The sequence below is a fragment of the Scyliorhinus canicula genome, chromosome 3 (genome assembly GCF_902713615.1).
Source record: "Scyliorhinus canicula chromosome 3, sScyCan1.1, whole genome shotgun sequence".
In the NCBI taxonomy this organism is placed as follows: Eukaryota; Metazoa; Chordata; class Chondrichthyes; order Carcharhiniformes; family Scyliorhinidae; genus Scyliorhinus; species Scyliorhinus canicula.
In genome coordinates, this window is record NC_052148.1 from 121,750,231 (window position 1) to 121,769,410 (window position 19,180).

General features: G+C 44.2%; 1 protein-coding gene across 1 annotated transcript in view; it reads left to right on the forward strand.

Annotated features, from left to right (window-relative positions):
- scfd2 (sec1 family domain containing 2) overlaps positions 1–19,180 on the forward strand; it is a 422,636-nt gene that overhangs the window by 383,101 nt on the left and 20,355 nt on the right. The window contains exons 7-8 of the mRNA XM_038791189.1: positions 1,841–1,975; positions 12,327–12,446. Coding sequence (XP_038647117.1) covers positions 1,841–1,975; positions 12,327–12,446 — 255 coding nt within the window. The remainder of the gene's footprint in view (positions 1–1,840; positions 1,976–12,326; positions 12,447–19,180) is intronic.

Below are 19,180 nucleotides of genomic sequence, written 5' to 3' on the forward strand. Positions count from 1 at the left end.
TATTTTAGAACATTGACTGAAAATCTGATACGCATTGTCAGATTGGCCCCACTTTAGTGCGAAGAGTGAGAAATGATCAGCCTAAACCATTCTGCCTAAAAAGGAACAAAAGCTTCATCTGAATACTATAAGAGGAAGAAGGTTCCAGCTTAGCTCAGTTAGTAGCTTCTGAGTCATTGTATGTGGGTTCAAGTCGCATCACGGAAATCCTGTACTGAGGGATTATGGCATTGTTGGCGGTGCTGCCTTTTGGATGGGATGTTAAATTGATGCTCTGGTGAGCTGTGTATAAAGAATTCCATAGCACTATATGAATGAAAATGAAAATCACTTATTGTCACGAGTAGGCTTCAATGAAGTTACTGTGAAAAGCCCCTAGTCGCCACATTCCGGCGCCTGTCCGGGGAGGCTGGTACGGGAATCGAACCGTGCTGCTGGCCTGCTTGGTCTGCTTTAAAAGCCAGCGGTTTAGCCCAGTGAGCTAAACCAGCCCATAAAATGGGGAATTCTCTAATATTCAGGATGGTATACTTACCTTAATCACCAAACAGATGATCAGGTCATTCATTCACTTGCTATATGTGGAACATGATTTTCGCAAATTTCCTGTTGGGCTTACTGAACTTCAGTATTTACAGTTTTTCTTTTTTAAGTAACTCATTTCTGATGCTGTTATCACTGGAACCAGTTCATTAATTGAACTTCAAAAGTTATCCATAGGGCCGTATATTACACTATATAAATGCAATTTCAACTATTTTTAAAATAAATTTAGAGTACCAATTATTCTTTTTCCAATTGAGGGACAATTTAGCGTGGCCAATCCACCTTCCCTGCACATCTTTGGGTTGTGGGGGTGAGACCCACAAAGACACGGGCAAAATGTGCAAATTCCATACAGACAGTGACCCAGAGCCGGGATCGATTCCGGGTTTTCGGCACCATGAGGCAGCAGAGCTAACCACTGCGACACCATGCCGCCCCCGATAAATACAATTTAAATTATAATGCATTCAAATGAAGTCAAATGTAATTTCTTAAAATTCTTCTGTGAGGAAAGTGGGCTGGAAATTCTCTTCAAGAAACATGAGTGATGGGGTTCTTAAGGAATCTGACGCTTTGAAAGCTTCTTAAAAATTCTGCAGTGTGCTTTATTACCAATCTATTACTGAAAATCACAGCATTTAAGACAATGCCATTTTTTCAGCCACAAAATTCATGTTTTTGCATATACTCGGCATAGACGTCAACCTACCCTTTTCAGCCACTACGTGCTATACACATGCAGTCGTGGTCAACCTTAATTTTCCTGCAAACAAAACCCTCAATTTTCCACCCCAAAAATGAATATTTTACTTATTGGTACCTTATAATCGGGCATAGGAAATTAAGCAGGCAATACAGATGGAATCAGACAAAAATTGACATCACGCCAAAGATGAAGATATGAGGAGAAGTAAGTCAAACTTTGGTTGATGCTGCAGATATGAAAGGACGAGAATTAGGGGCAGAGAGGTTATGGGAGGGAATTTCAGAGTTTAAAGCCGAGAGGGCTGAAGGCACCACAGCAGCTGTGGAATGATGCACGAGAGGCCAAAGTTCTCATAAAGTTGTAGGGTTGGCAGAGGTAATAGAGATGGGGAGTGGCGAGGTTGGGAGGCTATTAGTCATTTGCATCCTCAGGCAGATATGTTGTAAAGGAGCCTTAAGAAAGGAAATGGAGAGAAAATGCTTCAAGGAATTTTGGCCTCAACTTAATTTATAAATTTAATTCAAATTATTTTCATGCACCAATTTCAATATGCAAACAGAATTTATCTAAACACTTTCATTCTTGTAGGCAACTTACAAGCCTTTGGTGAAGCAAGTTTTAGAAGAGATATTCCGTCCAGATCGAGCTGACACTGTGGATATTGAGTACATGTCCGGTGGCTTAACAGAACTTCTCAAAACTGGATTCAGCATGTTCATGAAGGTTAGTTATAGTTCATTGAAGAATGTGACAATCACTCTTATAGAGGTCCATTTTTACTGTGCAAAGTGGCAAAGGTTTTGACTTATGTTTACGCACACACAGTACAGGTACCATAATATGTGCTATAAAACACTTGTTACAGGTCCATCTTCAAGAAGAAAATGCTAAAATCATTTTTTTCCCCCAATCTCGAATTGTTGCTGATGTGGACTGGCATGTCTAGTTGCCCTTAAGAAATTGATGGTAGGATATATTCATGAATCAGTACAATTCATATGCCAAAACTGCTGTTAAGTAGGGAATTTTAAGATTTTGACCCAAACAAAGACGACAATATTGTTCAAATCATGTTGGTGTGAGACTTACAGGGGAACATAAAAAATAGGGACCTGAGTAGGCCATATGGTCCCTCGAATCTACTTGGCTATTTAATAAGATCATGGCTGATCCTTGATCTCAACTCCACTTTCCTGCCTTTTCTCCAAATTTCTTGAATTCTTTAATGTGCAAAGATCTACCGTTCGGTCTTCTGTATACTCAAGGGCTGAGTATCTTCAGTTCCCTGAGGTACAATATTCCAAAGATTCACAACCCTCTTTATCTCAGTCCAAAGTGATTAAACCTTTATCCTGAGATTAGGAGCAGAATGTTATGGTCTCTGCTGGTGGATTTGTAGGTGGAGGTGCCTTAAAAAATTCCTCGGGCCTTCATGTCACCATTCCACCCGCCCTGGACCTGTCTAATTTTATGTGGGGAGGGCCACTTATGTTCCAATTAAGGCCTTTAAGAGACAGTAAAGGCCATTTCCCAAGCCTAACATGAAGAGTTTGGTGGGGAGGGGCTAGAGCTCATCACGTTACCCTGCGGTCAGAGATGGGGGTCACCCTCAAGGACACACTTTCCAGATTGGATGCCCCACCCCCACAAAATGTCTGCGCCCTGCAGGTGCTCCCCCCAACCCACCCCCAGCCTCTCCAACAAGACTCTTCCTCCCCATCAAAAGGCCTCACCTCCTCTCCCTGTCATGAGATGAGTACCCATCCCTCCCAAGTCTCTGGGACTTGAAATCTAGAAACTATCTGTAGTCCCAGTCCTGGTCTCTAAGGCAAGAATATCCTTCCTTAAGTACAGAGACCATAACACAGTTATTCTATGTGTGGTCTCAGCAGAGTCCTCTACAATTTCAGCAAGACTTTCTAACTCTTATACTCCAATCCCCCTTGCAAAGGAAAATATACCAATAGTCTTCCTAATTATTTGTTGTTCCTGTATGTTATCTTTCTATGCTTCATGTACAAGGATACCCAAATTCCTCTGATGCCAACATTTAATCATTTTTCACCAATTTAAAGAGAATTCTGTATTTCTTCCGTGAAAATGAATAGTATTACAACGGGGGGGGGGGGGGGGGGGGGGGGGGGGGTTTGGCGGCACAGTGGTTAGCACTGCTGTTTCATGGTGCCGAGGAACTAGGTTTGATCCCAGGTCACTGTCTGTCTGAAGTTTGCACATTTTCCCTGTGGCTGTGTGGCTCTCACCCCCACAACCCCAAGATGTGCAGAGCAGGTGGATTGGCCACGTTAAATTGCTCCTTTATTGGAAAAGAAAATTGGGTACTCCAAATTTATAAATAAAAGAATAACGTCATAGCGCAGATCTTCCATGGAGCAGCAATCATCATTGGATGGCTATCCGGTCAGAATTTTACATGCCTAGACACTGCGCCACATTTCTTCCTGAGTCTTCCGAGCTTGACCTTTCCCTCAGAGAACACCACTCCAGCTCTGTAGTGTTGGGGGTAGGGGGGAATGAGCTTGGTGGGTGGGATGAATGAAGTAAATGGGTGTGGTGGTAAGTGGGTAGAGTGGCAGGTCAGGAGTATAGTCAGATCGGGTGGTAGTCTGGGTCAGGTCTGGGGTCTATTTGGGTGATTGAGGAGGGGTGGTCAGATCGGGTCATATTGCGAGGGGTGGGTGGTCAGGTCAGTTCAGGGGATAGTTGGAGGGTGGTTGAGTCCTGGGGTACTCAGGTGATCAGTGGGTTAGTTGGTGGGGTCAGGTAGGCAGAGGGGGAGATGGTGCGGAGGGATCGGTTCTGTAGTTCTCCAGGAGTTAGACCAGGATTTTCTGTCTATAATATTTCCTGGTAACCATTCAGTAAGATCTACACAACAGTCCAAAATCTCCAATTCTGACTCAGTCAAAGACGTTCATGGAGGATCGCCAGGAGCTGGGTAATTGCCCATCGGAAGTTCCCAAGCAATTCCCTCGGAGGCTTGAGGGTTGGGGCTTCCACATTGTCCCCACGCGAACCTTGGGTTTGACTTCTGGTCACAACTAATCCAGAGACCAGAAGATCTGGGCCCACATTTTCCCACATTATACTGAATCTGCCAACTTCTTACCCACCAAATTGTGTAAATGCCTTTGCAAATTCTTTGTGCCTTCCTCACAGCTTACCTTTCCACCAAGTTTCATACTGTCAGTAAATTTGGATAAATTTGTCTCAGTCCCTTTATCTAAATTCTAAATTTAATTTCAATTCCAACTAGCTAGGATTGGAAATAGTCAACAAGTAATGAAGTTAGTAATTAGAGGTTAATTGATTAAGCACATCACTGGGTAGATATAAAGGGGAAATAGATGATGATCTGGGACTGGGTTTTTATGGGAATTGAAATAAAGTGCTATCTGGAAGAAGTGAACACTTAGTTTTTTTCTTTCTTACCAACCAGCCATTGGAGTTTGACAACTAGCTGAGGCCTTAATACTGATCCATATGGCACCCCATGAGTAAACCTGCCAACCTGAAAATGTCCCATTTATTCCTCTCTGCTTTCTGCACCTTAACCGATTCTCTGCCAATGCTAATATATTACTCTCATGAGCCCTTGTGCAACAATCTGTCATGTGGCACTTTATCAAATGTCTCTGCAGCTTCCTCCTTTTCGACACTATGTTGTAGGCCATCAGGACAAGGAGACTTGTCAGCTTTCAGACCCATTAGACCATGGATTTTGGAGATTTTGTTGAAAAAGCCTTGGCAAGTTGCAGCAGTGTATCCTGAAGATACTGCACCCCTCATGAACAGGGCAATTTTTTTAGATCAGGAGATGAAATGTTGATCAAGTGGACTGCTTTTTCCTGGATAATGTTGAGTTTCCTGCACATTATTGTAGCTGCACAGATCCAGGTAACTGGAGAATAGCCCATCACACCCCTGGCATGTGCACTGCAATTGATGGACAGGATTTGAGAAGTCAGAAGGTGCGCTACTCACCCACTGAATACTCAGCCTCTGATCTCTTGTTGCTATTGAATTTATTGGTCCAATTCTAGGATTCTATGAAAAGGGTTTCAAGTTAAAGGTGGTCCCCCAGGATTTTGATGGTGGGATACATGAGATGATAATGGTGTTAAATGTCATGTGAAGATGGAAAGGTTCTCCTTTTGGAGATAATCATGCCTATCACTTGGTTAGAAGAAATGTTACTGACCATTTTTAAAAATTGTATGGACTGGTAAAAACTGCATCACAAAAACATGGCAGCACAAAATTACACTTGCGGCCAATATTCAAGACTTTGAACACAAGATTTGAGATCAAAGTGCTGCAGGAATGAACTAAAGGTTTCCTGCAACGACAACGTCGGGTCCCCTCTAGTGAGCTTTTCCGGTGAATAGGAAGATTTCCAGTTTGACCTCATGTGTTAGGTGTTCCACTCCTGATCACTACTGGTGACCCTTGCTATGCGGTAGATGTGTGTGGCTATCAAGTGCAGTGGCGTGCGGGGGGGGGGGGGGGGGGGGGGGGGGCGACGGTGCATTGGCCCCGGGCATCCAATCAGAGAAGGAAAAAAACTTTTTTTTTTTTAATTTTTTTTTTTAAATTTAGATTACCCAATTATTTTTTTCAATTAAGGGGCAATTTAGCGTGGCCAATCCACCTACTCTGCACATTTTTTGGGTTGTGGGGGCGAAACCCATGCAGACACGGGGAGAATGTGCAAACTCCACACGGACAGTGACCCAGAGCCGGGATCGAACCTGGGACCTCAGTTCCATGAGGCGGTTGTGTTAACCACTAGGCCACCGTGCTGCCCCAGAGAAGGAAATAAGATAGTAATTTTAAAATTTCAGCAGTGATAAATCAATTTTTGGAGGCTCACCACACTGCAGAGGTAGTTGTTAGCCTTTTATTCCTTTAACATGGTGTACCCTTTCTGTCTTGAGAAAATGGTGCTTCTCCCCATCCCCCCACATGCATGCGCATGATGTACGTGGTGCAACCATCAAAAGCAACAAGCAGACGTGGCTGTTCGTTCCTGCGTTTCCTCGAGTCATAACTCGTCTTTTATTCAGCTTTTTGTGCATCTAGATTAGTTATTTTACCCACTCAGGTCAGTGAATAGCTCTAGAACAGGTGCAACTACGTTTTTTATAGGTTTTTTGGTGATATTTAATGAAATATTTACGTGTGATGTAGTAAGAGTGAAGCCTGGATGATCAGAGGACTGCTATGGCATTTAATCTCGGAATAGGAGACATTTATTCCTTAACATGCTAATATTCGAATACAGATACCACTAATTTGCAAGTCTATGATATAAATTGCACAAAATTATCAGTGGAGAATCAGTGTGAAATAATTTGATACGAAGGAACAAAGAAATGAAATATGGTTTATCCGTCTGCAACTGACCGATTGTTTACCATTTTCTTCCCATTTTCTCATGCGTCTTACGGTTTTTGAGATAGAAAATGAAATGTTACGAGTATTTTGTGTACAACCGAGTGGAGCACAGAACAGGAAAAAGAGGGCCAGAGTCGAAGAAGAGTCCCATCAAAGAGGGGCATTAGATGCATGGATAAAAAGAAGTAAAGAAGAAGTAGGAGAACCTGGAGAAGTAAAAGATGATGTGGGTGCAGAGAAGGATTTTTCTGATACGGATTCAGCTCGGTCAGAACATAATACTCTCTCTCCTCAGTCTCGTTGTCAGGATGATGATCCATGTGAAGAAAATAAAGAAGATTTTAGCATATTTTTGCAAAGAAGCGATTTTGGCTGTTTGAAGAAACCGATTCCAGATCATTTGAAGATGACAATATTACAACATGGCCCTGAAAGATATCAGAATAAAAGTGGTTCATTTGCTGAGAAGGATGGGAGATCATTTTCCAAACAGTGGTTTGATAAAGTTTCCACAAACGGAGAAATTGTGGAGAGAAAATGGTTGTTATACTCTCCATATCGGAAAGCATGCTACTGTTTTGTTTGCTTTTTGTTTTCAAAGGAGCATTTGTCGTCTGTGTCAAACTTTGGAAAGGAAGACGGTTTCTCCACTTGGAGAAAATTAAATCCAACAATACTTGACCATGAGAAAAGCCCTTCTCATAGAGCTCACATGAGGGAATACCTGAACCTCGTAGTTCGACTCCATCATTCAACTACGATAGATGCTGAACTTCAACAGCAAATGTCTGCTGAAAAGAAAAGATGGAAAGCTATAACTGAACGGATTGTCGAGGTTATATCCTTTCTGGCAAAACAGAATCTGGCCTATCGTGGACATCGAGGAGAAGGAATATCTGGGTTATCAGAGCCGGGGGAGACAGTCAGTGAAAATACAGGAAACTTTCTAGCAACAATCAGACTTTTGGCCAAATATGATGACATCTTAGCAAAACACTTGCAGAGAGGGAAAGAGAAACCAAAAAGTGTCACCTCCTTGTCCAACAGAATTCAAAACGAAATAATCAATCTTCTTGGTGAAACTATCAAGAAAAATATAATTTCCGAAATTAAGGACGCAAAATATTTTAGCATAATGCTGGATTCAACTCCAGATATTGCCCATGAAGATCAGGTTTCTGAAATTCTGCGTTACGTTCATATTGATGAAAACAGAAAAGTAGAAATAAAGGAGACATTTCTGGGATTTTTTCAAGTCAACAAGAAAGATGCAGTCAGCCTGGTAAATAAAATTCAGGAAAAATTGGAAGAAGACAAAATTTCCATGAATGACTGTCATGGTCAAGCATATGATAACGCAGCAGTTATGGCTGGAGTGAGAGGAGGTGTTCAACAAAAAATTCTTGAAGTTAACCCAAAAGCTGTGTTTGTGAACTGCGAGAACCACAGCCTCAATTTGGCCTGTGTCCATGCAAGTGAGGTGCAACCTGTTGTTGTTACATTTTTTGGCATTCTAGAAAAACTCTACTTTTTTTTCTTCATCTACTTCTCGTTGGGAAGTGTTAAAATCATTTGTCACTCGGACTGTGAAAAGACAGTGTGACATAAGATGGAGTTCCAGCCATGATGCTGTGCAAGTAATCCACGAAGAGTGTGACAACGTTATTGCAAGCCTTCAACACCTGCTGGAAGGAGAATTTTCAAGGGAAACTAAATCTGATGCAGGATCGCTACTGAACTCTATTCAACAGTTCCCGTTTATAGCTTTATTAAATTTTTGGTACTCAGTTTTATCATCAGTGGAGAAAGTCTCAAAACGTTTGCAGGATCCGAAAATGGGGTTCCATGAAGCTTCTTGTGATCTGAGAGGACTTATTCATATCTTGAATTTGAAAAATGACAAAATTATCCACAATGCAATAGATTTAGCCAATGAATATTGTGAAAATTGGGGAATACCAATTGCACGAACAAGGAGAAGAAGAATAATGCCTGGAGAGTCAGCAAGAGATAGTGGACTGACGGCACAAGACGAAATTAATGGAGTAATGGTAGAGATTGTGAACAGATTAAAAACTGAAATTGAAGACCGCAGTGTCCGTCTTCAAAGACTCAGTGACTGATTTTCTTTTCTTCTGAACTTGAATTCAGTAGTGATTGAAGATGAACAAGAAAGAGAGAAATTAAAAAAGGAATGTTCAGACTTTGCAAATTATTATGACAATGATGTGGTTGCAATTCAGTTATATGACAGAATTATTGATTTTGTGATGCTCCTTCGAGCTGGAGGGAATAGAGTTCCCCCTGATCCTAAAGATGCTCTGGAGTCTTTACTGCAGTATGGGAGGGATGTCTTTCTGACGCTGTGTGTTTCATACAGATTACTGCTTACAATCGCATTTTCAGTCGCAAGCTGTGAAAGGTCATTTTCAAAACTGAAATTAATAAAAACATATCTGAGGTCTTCTATGTCACAGGAGCGACTGACCAACCTGGCTTTAATAAGCATTGAAAAAGAATTTCTCACAGCTGATGTAAAAAGTGAAGTAGTTCAGGTGTTTTGTGACAGGAGGTATCATTTGGGGAAAAGAACTTAATAAATTTGATTGATTTATATTAAAATCGAATAAAGTGTTTATTTCATGTTTCATCTGTGTTTATATATTCAAAATGTTTTCCTTTCTCATAATATTTCTCAGTATATTAGGCCTTATACTTTAGTCTTTGGGGCATACAATCAAGATTTGCCCCGGGCATCACCAGACCTCTGCACGCCACTGATCAAGTGAGATGTGGATTGGGCTCAGCTGTGGTGCAAATAGCGATCAAATTGCCTAAAATATCTTACTGTTGAGGCTGAACTATGATTAATGAGCCGTTGGCAAAGGATTGAAAGGTACTCGGCTCCTGTGACACGATACAAGCTGCGAGGCATCAACACTTTGTGCAGAGGAGAGAAATATTAATCAGAGAAAGGAAAAGGTTCCCCAAACGTATTATCTCTTCAATAAGCACAGACTACCATTCATCACCAACCATTTGACAAAATATTAGGGAGGGGGTGGCACAGTGGTATTGTCACTGGACTAGTAAACCAGAAACACAGAGTAATGCTCTGGGGACCCAGGTTCAAATCCCACCACTGCAGATGGTGACATTTGAATTCAATAAAAATCTGGAATTAAAAGTCTAATGCTGACCATGAAACCAGACTCTTAAATGCCCCCTCAAGGGCAATTTGAGGTGGGCAAGAAATATTCACACAGCCTGCAATGCCCACGTCCCATGAACAAATTTTTAAAAATGCACTAAAACCTGCATCCCCAAATAATCAAAAATGAATAACCGATGGGGAGTATGGGGGAGCGAGAGGGAGTTGGGGGGTATGGAAGGGCAGCGTGAGTGACGCTGCTGGACATGGATGGGCTGGCACATGTAAAGGTGCTGGGCGGGGGCAATGCCAGGCACATTCTCGTGGGGGGGTTTTGAGGGTCTGGTGCCAACCCACGCATGAGGCTGTTGATCATCTTGTGGCACTGGATGTCGTAAATCCTGGTTACAGGGGATGATGGATGGATGGGAAAACCACAAGAGAAAAGGAAGGGGGAGATATCATAGACTGATTCAGAGGGTAGCAAAATGTACGTACAGTTAGTCAAATGAAGGACAAAACAAACCTCTCTGTAAAATAAAGCAAATTAGCACGGGCAAGAAAAATGTAACGTATATAAATAACAACTGTTTATAAATATGAGAAAAGCCAATAAAAAGATTTTCAAAAAAAGAAATACTGCTCTTCCTTGTTAGCAGGGGGGCCTGGCAAGCTTGGTCCAGGTGAATCAGTCGGCAAGACCATCATTCGGGCATGAAGTTCGTGGGGCTCACTAGGTGGACCAATTAACATCTTATATCGGTGATGGTCTCGCCAGTCTGAGCGTGGGGAAGCTCACGGCAATTCCTGCTCACTATCACACGTCGAAACTTTTTGGTTAAATTGCACCCACTTTCTTTACAATCTGATAATGTTTCGGGTCACGGACTGTGAATGCTTGCTGAACAATTCCAGTGGTTGAATGATGTTTTAATCTTCACCATGAAAAAAATCACTTTTTCCATTTTGGGTATTGTAAATGAAAACAACTAATTCTGTGCTTAGCATTAGAAAAAACAGGAAATCTTTTTCCAAAGGTGCTGTGATCGATGAGTCATATTTTAGGGCAGCTTTCCATCTTTTCCATATTGCAGACCTGAGAGCATGAATCAGTTTTAGTGTTGTAGTATTGGTATTGCTTCAGATTTTTGGCGGGAGCAGTGGCCATGGGTCTGTCGGGAAGGTAAGTTTCCCTAGGGGGGGGGGGGGGGGGGGGGCGGTGGCGGTTGGAGAGGAGGAGAGGGGGAAAAGGAGGAAAACTTGCACAAACTGTGAGATGTGGAAAATGTTCTTTGACTAAGATGCTTTTGTACTTTTGAATAAAATACATTTTTTAAAAACATTCTACTTCAGGAGGCAAGTAGTATATCCTACCTGGAGTGTTTTACAAAACTAAGTTTGACACAATTAAGTTGAGAGGAGGATTGGTGTGTTCTGTGCTGTACGGAGTAACATTGTGGCTTCACAGGCCTGTGTATTGGGTTACTAAATTGCTGGCTTCGTTATAAATTGAATTGCTGGCATAATTGCATTTTGAGCAGTTGAATTTAATAGGTGATTGGCGACTAAGTATTTCTGGAATTTGTTTAATATTCCTCATGATGTTTTTTTAAAGCATTTTTTTCGATTTGGCTAATCGAAAGATATTTCTGGGGAGACTGAGGAAGAAGATTTCCTCGCTGGGGGGATATTTTTAACACGCTGTGAAAAACAACTTCTCCAATTCTACTGCACCTTCAGCTGCTCCAGCATCCTGGTATATTCATGGTGGCATTTAGCATATTGTAACACTCAGCCCTCTAAAGAATCGTATTTTTTAGGATAGCGGAACATCTGCTTAGCTACAGTTAAAAACATTATCACTTTTAAAATCAGAATTTCTTCTTGTTTATATAGTGATATTTTCATGCCATTTGCAGGAGCTTCGTTAGTTCAATTATTTCTGTTGCAATTGATTGTGATTATGAGTACTATCGAGATCCATAGTTTGTAAGACTGCTGGTGTGTATCTGGGCAGCAACATATTGGCTGCCTTGCTTGTCGGGATCTATTATTGGCTTCTCACAGTTCTAATGGACTGGAAAATGATTCTCTGTACACTTTCCTCTGAGTGGGTTATTCTCTCTATCCTCAGCACACAGGTCAACAATTATATTTTATGGTCTTATCCAGCATTATCCTGATGGTATATTAATTACTGTTGCATCCTCAACCATTTAGCATTTTGTTTTCTGTGTTAAGGTAAGTAAAAACAGCACATTGTTTTCAGGGAGCGTTGTGATTAACTCATTAAAAAAAATACAGCCAAGTGTTTAATTTGGTAGTCGGCTAGTTTTGTTTTGAGAAATGTCTTCCTAAATGTGTGAAAATAGCAGAGGTATTTTCATCGAAGCGCCGTAAATCTAACTTGGAAAGGGGTGTAGTGTGTTTTTATTATTCTTTCATGGGATGTGGGTGTCGCTGGCTAGACCAGAATGTCATTGATGTCCCATGTTATTAATTTGACAGGTGAGTCGTCCCCACCCCAGTGACCACCCGCTGCTAATCTTATTCCTTGTGGGTGGAGTCACAGCCTCAGAGATTCGGATAATAAAGGAAACCATCTCCATGCACAAACCTAGCTATCAGGTGAGCAGTATTTGCATTTAACTGATGTTGACTCACGACATTTTATATGTAATTTCTTTTGCTTTAAATGATTGCACCTTAAAAATGCTACGTGCCATTCCTTTTTTAAAAAATTTTAGATTACCGAATTATTTTTTCCAATTAAGGGGCAATTTAGTGTGGCCAATCAATCTACTCTGCACATTTTTTGGGTTGTGGGGGCGAAACCCATGCAGACACGAGAGAATGTGCAAACTCCACACGGACAGTGACCCAGAGCCGGGATCGAACCTGGGACCTCAGCACCGTGAGGCAGCTGTGCTAACCACTAGGCCACCGTGCTGCCGCCTACGTGCCATTCCTATGATGTGTGCATCACCTCCTCACATTGGAACATATCAGCGGTTCTTTTGGTGCCACCTGGGTGTATTTGTGGCGAGGTTGTATGTGTGTACCATTTGCTCACTCCGCCAACCTGCCTTGTTTGCATTGCATATTGGTTGTTATTCCCTCCAACCCTCTCCCCTTCTCCTACCCACCTTTTTGTTCCACTGGCAGTCCCAGTTCTAGTTTCCTCTCCTCACCCCTATTGGTTTCTGGTTACAAGCAGGTCTTGGAACAGGCTGGTGTATTGCTTTGTTTTGTGGAAGCCTGCCAGACCAGGTAAGGACGGCAGATTTCCTTCCCTGAAGGACATTAGTGAACCAGATGGGTTTTTACGACAATTTCTTTTAATTTCTTTTAATTTCAGATTTTTAATTGTATTTTTATTGAATTCAAATTTATCATCTGCCATGGTGGGATTCGAACCTGGGACCCCAGAGCATTACTCTGGATCACTAGTCTAGCGTCTCCTTAGTTGGCATCTCCTTACGGAGGAAGTCCCTTAGCTGTATGTATCACAACTCTTTCCCTTTCGGGAGCATGAATTTTGTCTGTCAGTTCCCGCAGGGTTGCTAACCTGCAGTCTATGTATAGTACCGGGAACAAAGGGCATCCCTGCCTCTGTGCAGCCAGAAGTATCCAGAGCTGGTGGTGTTTGTCCGTACGCTCGCCGTGGGAGCACTGTACGGGAGCTTCATCCACGAGGTCAACCCTGGCCCAAACCCAAAACATTCTAGTACCTCCATTCGACTCTGTGGAAGGCCTTCTCTACATCCAGGAAGGGTGGGGTCACAATCATGTTCAGCGGGTGTCTGATGTTCGCCGTTAGTTGTCTGCCCTTGACAAAGCCTGTCTGATCTTCCGAGACTACCTCGGGCACGCAACAGTCGCCTTGCCAGGGCCTTCTCCAGGACTTTGGCGTCAGTGTTCAGGAGTGAGATGGGTCTGGGTCACTGTCCGTGTGGAGTTTGCACATTCTCCCCGTGTCTGCGTGGGTTTCGCCCCCACAACCCAAAAATGTGCAGAGTAGATGGATTGGCCACACTAAATTGCCCCCTTAATTGGAAAAAATAATTGGATAATCAAATTTTTTTAAAAAGGAGTGAGATGGGTCCATATGACCAACACTCCGTCAGGTCTTTGTCTTTCTTAGGGATCAGTGATATCAAGGCATTTGCCAGCATGGGCGACACAGTTTCTTAAGTCGTTGAACATCTCCCGCAGGTGTGGAACCAGTGCTGCCCTGAATGTTTTGTAGAAGTCCACCAGGAATTTGTCTGGGCCCGGTGCCTTCCCTGTCTGCATGGAATTAATGCTCACAACGACTTCCCCCAGTTCTAGCGGTGCTTCCAGTCCATGCCTCTGTTCCTCCCCCTCACAACTGTCATGAACAGTCCATCGAGGAACTGTCTCATCTTCGAGATCTCCTCCGGGGGCTTGGAGCTGTACAATGAATCAGTGGGTGTCTAGGTCGGGGATTACTGCCACGGTCTTTTTGTGCATCGTCCCATTTAGGTGTGTACACGTTCACAAGCTCCACTAATGCCTCTTCCAGCACCCCGCTGACCATGACATACCATCCCTCTGGGGTCTATCATCATAGGCGTACTCTTACTAAACAGTATGGCCACCTCCCTAGTCCTCGCCCCGTAGCACGCTTGATAGGTCTGTCCTATGCAGCTTTCTCTTATCCTCAGTTGCTCCTTCTCCCTCAGGTGTGGTTTTTAGAGGAAGACTATGTCGGCCTACAGGCTTTTCAAATGGACGCAGACTCTGGATCTTTTCACTGGGTCGTTAAGTCCCCTGACTATCCTGATGGATAGTTCCCCTCCCCGCTCCTGTGGGGTCAGCCATACTCAACTCATGGACATGCACATGCAGTCCGGGGTTTCCCTTTGTTTGGGGGATAGGAGTTCTGGGCGGAGCCAAGGGGGGAGCCCAGTACAAACTCTCAAGTACTCCCAGAGCTACTCCCCCTGGTGGTCAGGTAGTGCAACTGCACTTACAATATTGGTACACATATATACTGGGAACAGAGTGACATTGGTAACTTATAATGCCGTGTGAATCTCATTCACCACATTCACCCCCTGTGAAAAAAATCAAGTCCGGCGGAGGTGGTGGCTCACAGAGTTAGTCTGTCCAGTGGACGAATTGTTTGTTGCGATCTGCGGAGCACCGGGGTTGCAGCACACAGCCATTGCCTGCTATGTTTCAACCACCTCTGGTAGCCCAACAATCCTGAGCTTCTGGTGGCAAGACCTGATCTCTTGGTCTCTTACCTTCCCCTTGGGCACTCCCTTGGCCACAACCAACCTTGCCACATCTGTCTCGGGCGAGGCTATCCGATCACTCTGTCAAGTGGCTGCTTTTTCTGGTTCCTGGACCGATGCCTCTTGGACCTCCAATCGCTGCTCTGTCCTCTCCAGTGCCTCTTTGAAGGATGCCAATGCGATCACTATGACTGCCTTCAGTTACCATGAGGGCCTCCTTAATGGTGTCCCTCTGTTTCAGGTCTTGCGTTAGGAGTTCCGTTCATTCTCCTGTCAAATGGACCGGCATTTGTGTTGGCGCTCCCTCTTGATCCGCCATGTCCTGCGCTGCTTCACTCCTGTCTGCAGTTTGGGCTTTCCTCTCCTGACTCTTGTTCTTTTTGTTGTCTTTTTGGCTTCTCTGCTGGCTTGAAGGCATTTCCTCAGGTGGTAGTTTATTTAGGGGCAGAGGTGTGGTTTTTTTTTTTGCTGGTTTAGTACCCGATTTTCAAGTTAAAATTAAAAAGTTGCAGTTTCTAGGGGAGAGTCACTTTTTTGTGCAACTGTTCAGCACATTGCCACCTCCGGACGTTGCTGTAATCTCAGTTGAAAATGTATTGATCTTAACATCCGGTGGCCTTTTAAGGATTCCCAATGTCATTACTCCACCACTGGTAGCCAGACACTAAGCTCTGGAATTCCCTCCCGAAACCTCTCCAACTCTTTACCTCTCTTACTTCCAGTAAGACACTCCTTAAGATCTGCTTCTTTGGCCAAGCTTTTGGTCATCATCTGTAGTATCACCTCATCTGGCTCAGTGCCTATCTTTGCTTTATAACATTCCTCTGAAGCACCTTGGGACATTTTAGTATTAAAGGTGCTGTATAAGTCTAAGTTTTAGTTGTAACCTCAGAAAATCGCATCCCTTAGAATCATAGAATCCCTACAGTGCTGAAGGAGGCCATTCAGCCCATCAAGTCTGCACCGACTCTCTGAAAGACCTTACCTAGGCCCACTCCCCCGCCCTATCCCTGTAACTCAATAACCCCACCTAACCTATACATCTTTGGACTGTGGGAGGAAGCCGGAGTACCCGGAGGAAACCCACGCAAACACAGAAAATGTGCAAACTCCATGCACACAGTAACCCAAGGAATTGAACCTGGGTCCCTGGCACTGTGAGACAGCAGTGCTAACCACTATGCCACCGTGCCACTCAAACCTTGCGTACACAAAGATATGTTTGCATAGTTTATAGAAAAGGAAATGAATGGACACTTAACATGAAGTAAAAGAATACAGGATAGGGAAGCCAATTTAGTAATACCCAGAACTTGCTCATTGATGGTGGAGGGGACCCAATGTTAGTGGGGATGGGGGGGATCTTTACCTTTGTTTTGACATTGGGGCATCCTTGCCGGCCTCGCTAGTTCCCAGCCCTCACAATGACGGCGCAAAATAGCAAAGTGTGGGAAGATCTGGACAGTAAATCTGTCTGTTTCTCCGGGGAGAAACACACCGGTTTTCAGTCTGACATTTTGCCATTTTGGGGGGAAATTCCAGCCCAAATTTTAGCCCCCCAGAAGTAATCTGATACACAACTGGGTATTTATCTCTGCCTCATTGCACACTACTAGATCTAAAATACCATTATCCCTAGTTGACCCCCCACAACCCAAAGATGTGCAGGTTAAGTGGATTGGCCACGCTAAATTGCCCCTTTATTGGAAAAAAAAAGTAATTACGTACTCTAAATTTACTTTTAGAAAAATAATTAAATTAAGTAGCCTCCGCACATTCGCCAAGAGCTGCCTTCCCTTCAGAAATCCTGTCTGGAGGGGCGGCATGTGGTGCAGTGGATAGCACTGGGACTGCGGCGCTGAGGACCCGGGTTCGAATCCCAGCTCTGGGTCACTGTCCGTGTGGAGTTTGCACATTCTCCCCATGTCTGTGTGGGTTTCACCCCCACAACCCAAAGATGTGCTGGTTAGGTGGATTGACCATGCTAAATTGCCACTGAATTGGAATAAAGTAATTGGGTATTATAAGAAATCCTGTCTGGTCCTCTCCTATCACCACCGGCTCAGTCCTCAATTCACGGGGGGCCCCCTGACCAGGCTGGACATGTGGAATGCGAGGGCGTTGAATGGACCGGTCAAATGGTCACATGTGTTCACGCCTCTGAGGAGTCTGAAGGCGGACGTTGTGTTTTTGCAGGAGACGCACCTGAAGTCGGGGATCAGATGAGGCTGAGGAAGGGTTGGGTGGGGCTGGTGTTCCACTCGGGCTAGACATGAACACGAGGGGGTTGACGGTGTTGGTTAATAAGAGAAGGAGCATTGTGGCCAATCCATGGGTAGGTATGTGGTGGTCAGTGGGGAGTAGGAGGGGACGCCTGTGGTCCTGGTGAATATTTATGCCTTGAATTGGGACAATGTGGCCTTCATGAGGTGGATGTTAGGGAGGATCCCGGAAGTAGACACGCATCAGCTTATTATTGGGGGGGGACGATTTCATTGGGGTCCTAAGCGGGTGCGATTCGCGGAAGATGTTTTAGCCTTCGCCTCGCTGATCGCCCAAAGGCGGGCGGATCCTGTTGGGGTGGAGGTCAGTTTTTCCTCCCTGTGCCCTGGCGTGGCGGGGGCATCTGTTGGAGTTTTAAACACTTGAGAAGGTGACGTTTGAATCTACAAAACAAGTTCTACAATTCATGGGCTTGTGATGAATCTCTGTGTCTATTCGGAACCCTGGATATGCGTTATTCCTTCTTAGTTCCCAAATAACAGAAATTCAGGCTGCGTTTTTTGGCAAAGCTTCGTTGAACTTTATTGTCAGCTTTAGTGTCTGCTGGTAAACTCTTGGTTACAATACAGACTTAGATCAGATTGATTGTCTTTAGCGAATACTGGTTGAGTTTAAAATACAGATCGTGGTAATTCTTCAAATCATGATACACAGTACAAAATTACTGATTAATTTAAACAAAAGAAAAATGGCGATTAGCAAAGGCAAGTAGCAAAGACATTGGTTTCAGAAAGTGATAGATTGATTCCAGAATGGATTTTTCCATCCCGACAAATGATTTTTAAGAATTAAACCATCTATCTATCTCATCTATAGCTAACCAGAAAAGCTGATTTCTATCAGTTTGGTTCATTATCCACTTTCAAGAATTGGATGACATCGAACATTGGGGGGGGGGGGGGGGGGGGGTAGTGACTCTTATGTGTTGTTGGTGACGATGTATGGGTGGATGGTGGATTCCTGAATTCTTTTCTTTGATGTTTGTATTTAAAATGTTGAGGGTTGCTTGGGGGAAGGAATTGTTGGCCAGGGGATTGACATTGTGGGCAGGATTCTCTCAGCCCGTGGCCAGGCTGGAGAATCCCCGTGGCCGGTGCGAATCGCGCCACGCCGCCCCGACGCCATTGGAGCTGGCATGGTCGGCGCGGAGCGGCCCCCCAGCCAATTCTCGGCCCGGGATGGGCCGAGCGGCCGTCGCATGAAACCCGAGTCCCGCCGGCACCATTCACACCTACTCTCAACCGGCGGGACCTCGGCGTGAAAGGGGGGGGGGGTGTCGATCCCGGAGGGACCTCCGATGTGGCTTGGCCCGCGATCGGGGCCCACCGGATCAGCAAGCCAGCCTCTCTGGCTGGGGGCCTCCTTTCTTCCGCACCGGCCCCTTTAGCCCTACGCCATGTTGTGTCGGGGCCGGCACAGAGAACATAAGAACTAGGAGCAGGAGTAGGCCATCTGGCCCCTCGAGCCTGCTCCGCCATTCTATTAGATCATGGCTGATCTTTTGTGGACTCAGCTCCACTTTCCGGCCCGAACACCATAACCCTTAATCCCTTTATTCTTCAAAAAACTATCTATCTTTACCTTAAAAACATGTAATGAAGGAGCCTCAACTGCTTCACTGGGCAAGGAATTCCATAGATTCACAACCCTTTGGGTGAAGAAGTTCCTCCTAAACTCAGTCCTAAATCTACTTCCCCTTATTTTGAGGCTATGCCCCCTAGTTCTGCTGTCACCCGCCAGTGGAAACAACCTGCCCGCATCTATCCTATCTATTCCCTTCATAATTTTAAATGTTTCTATAAGATCCCCCCTCAT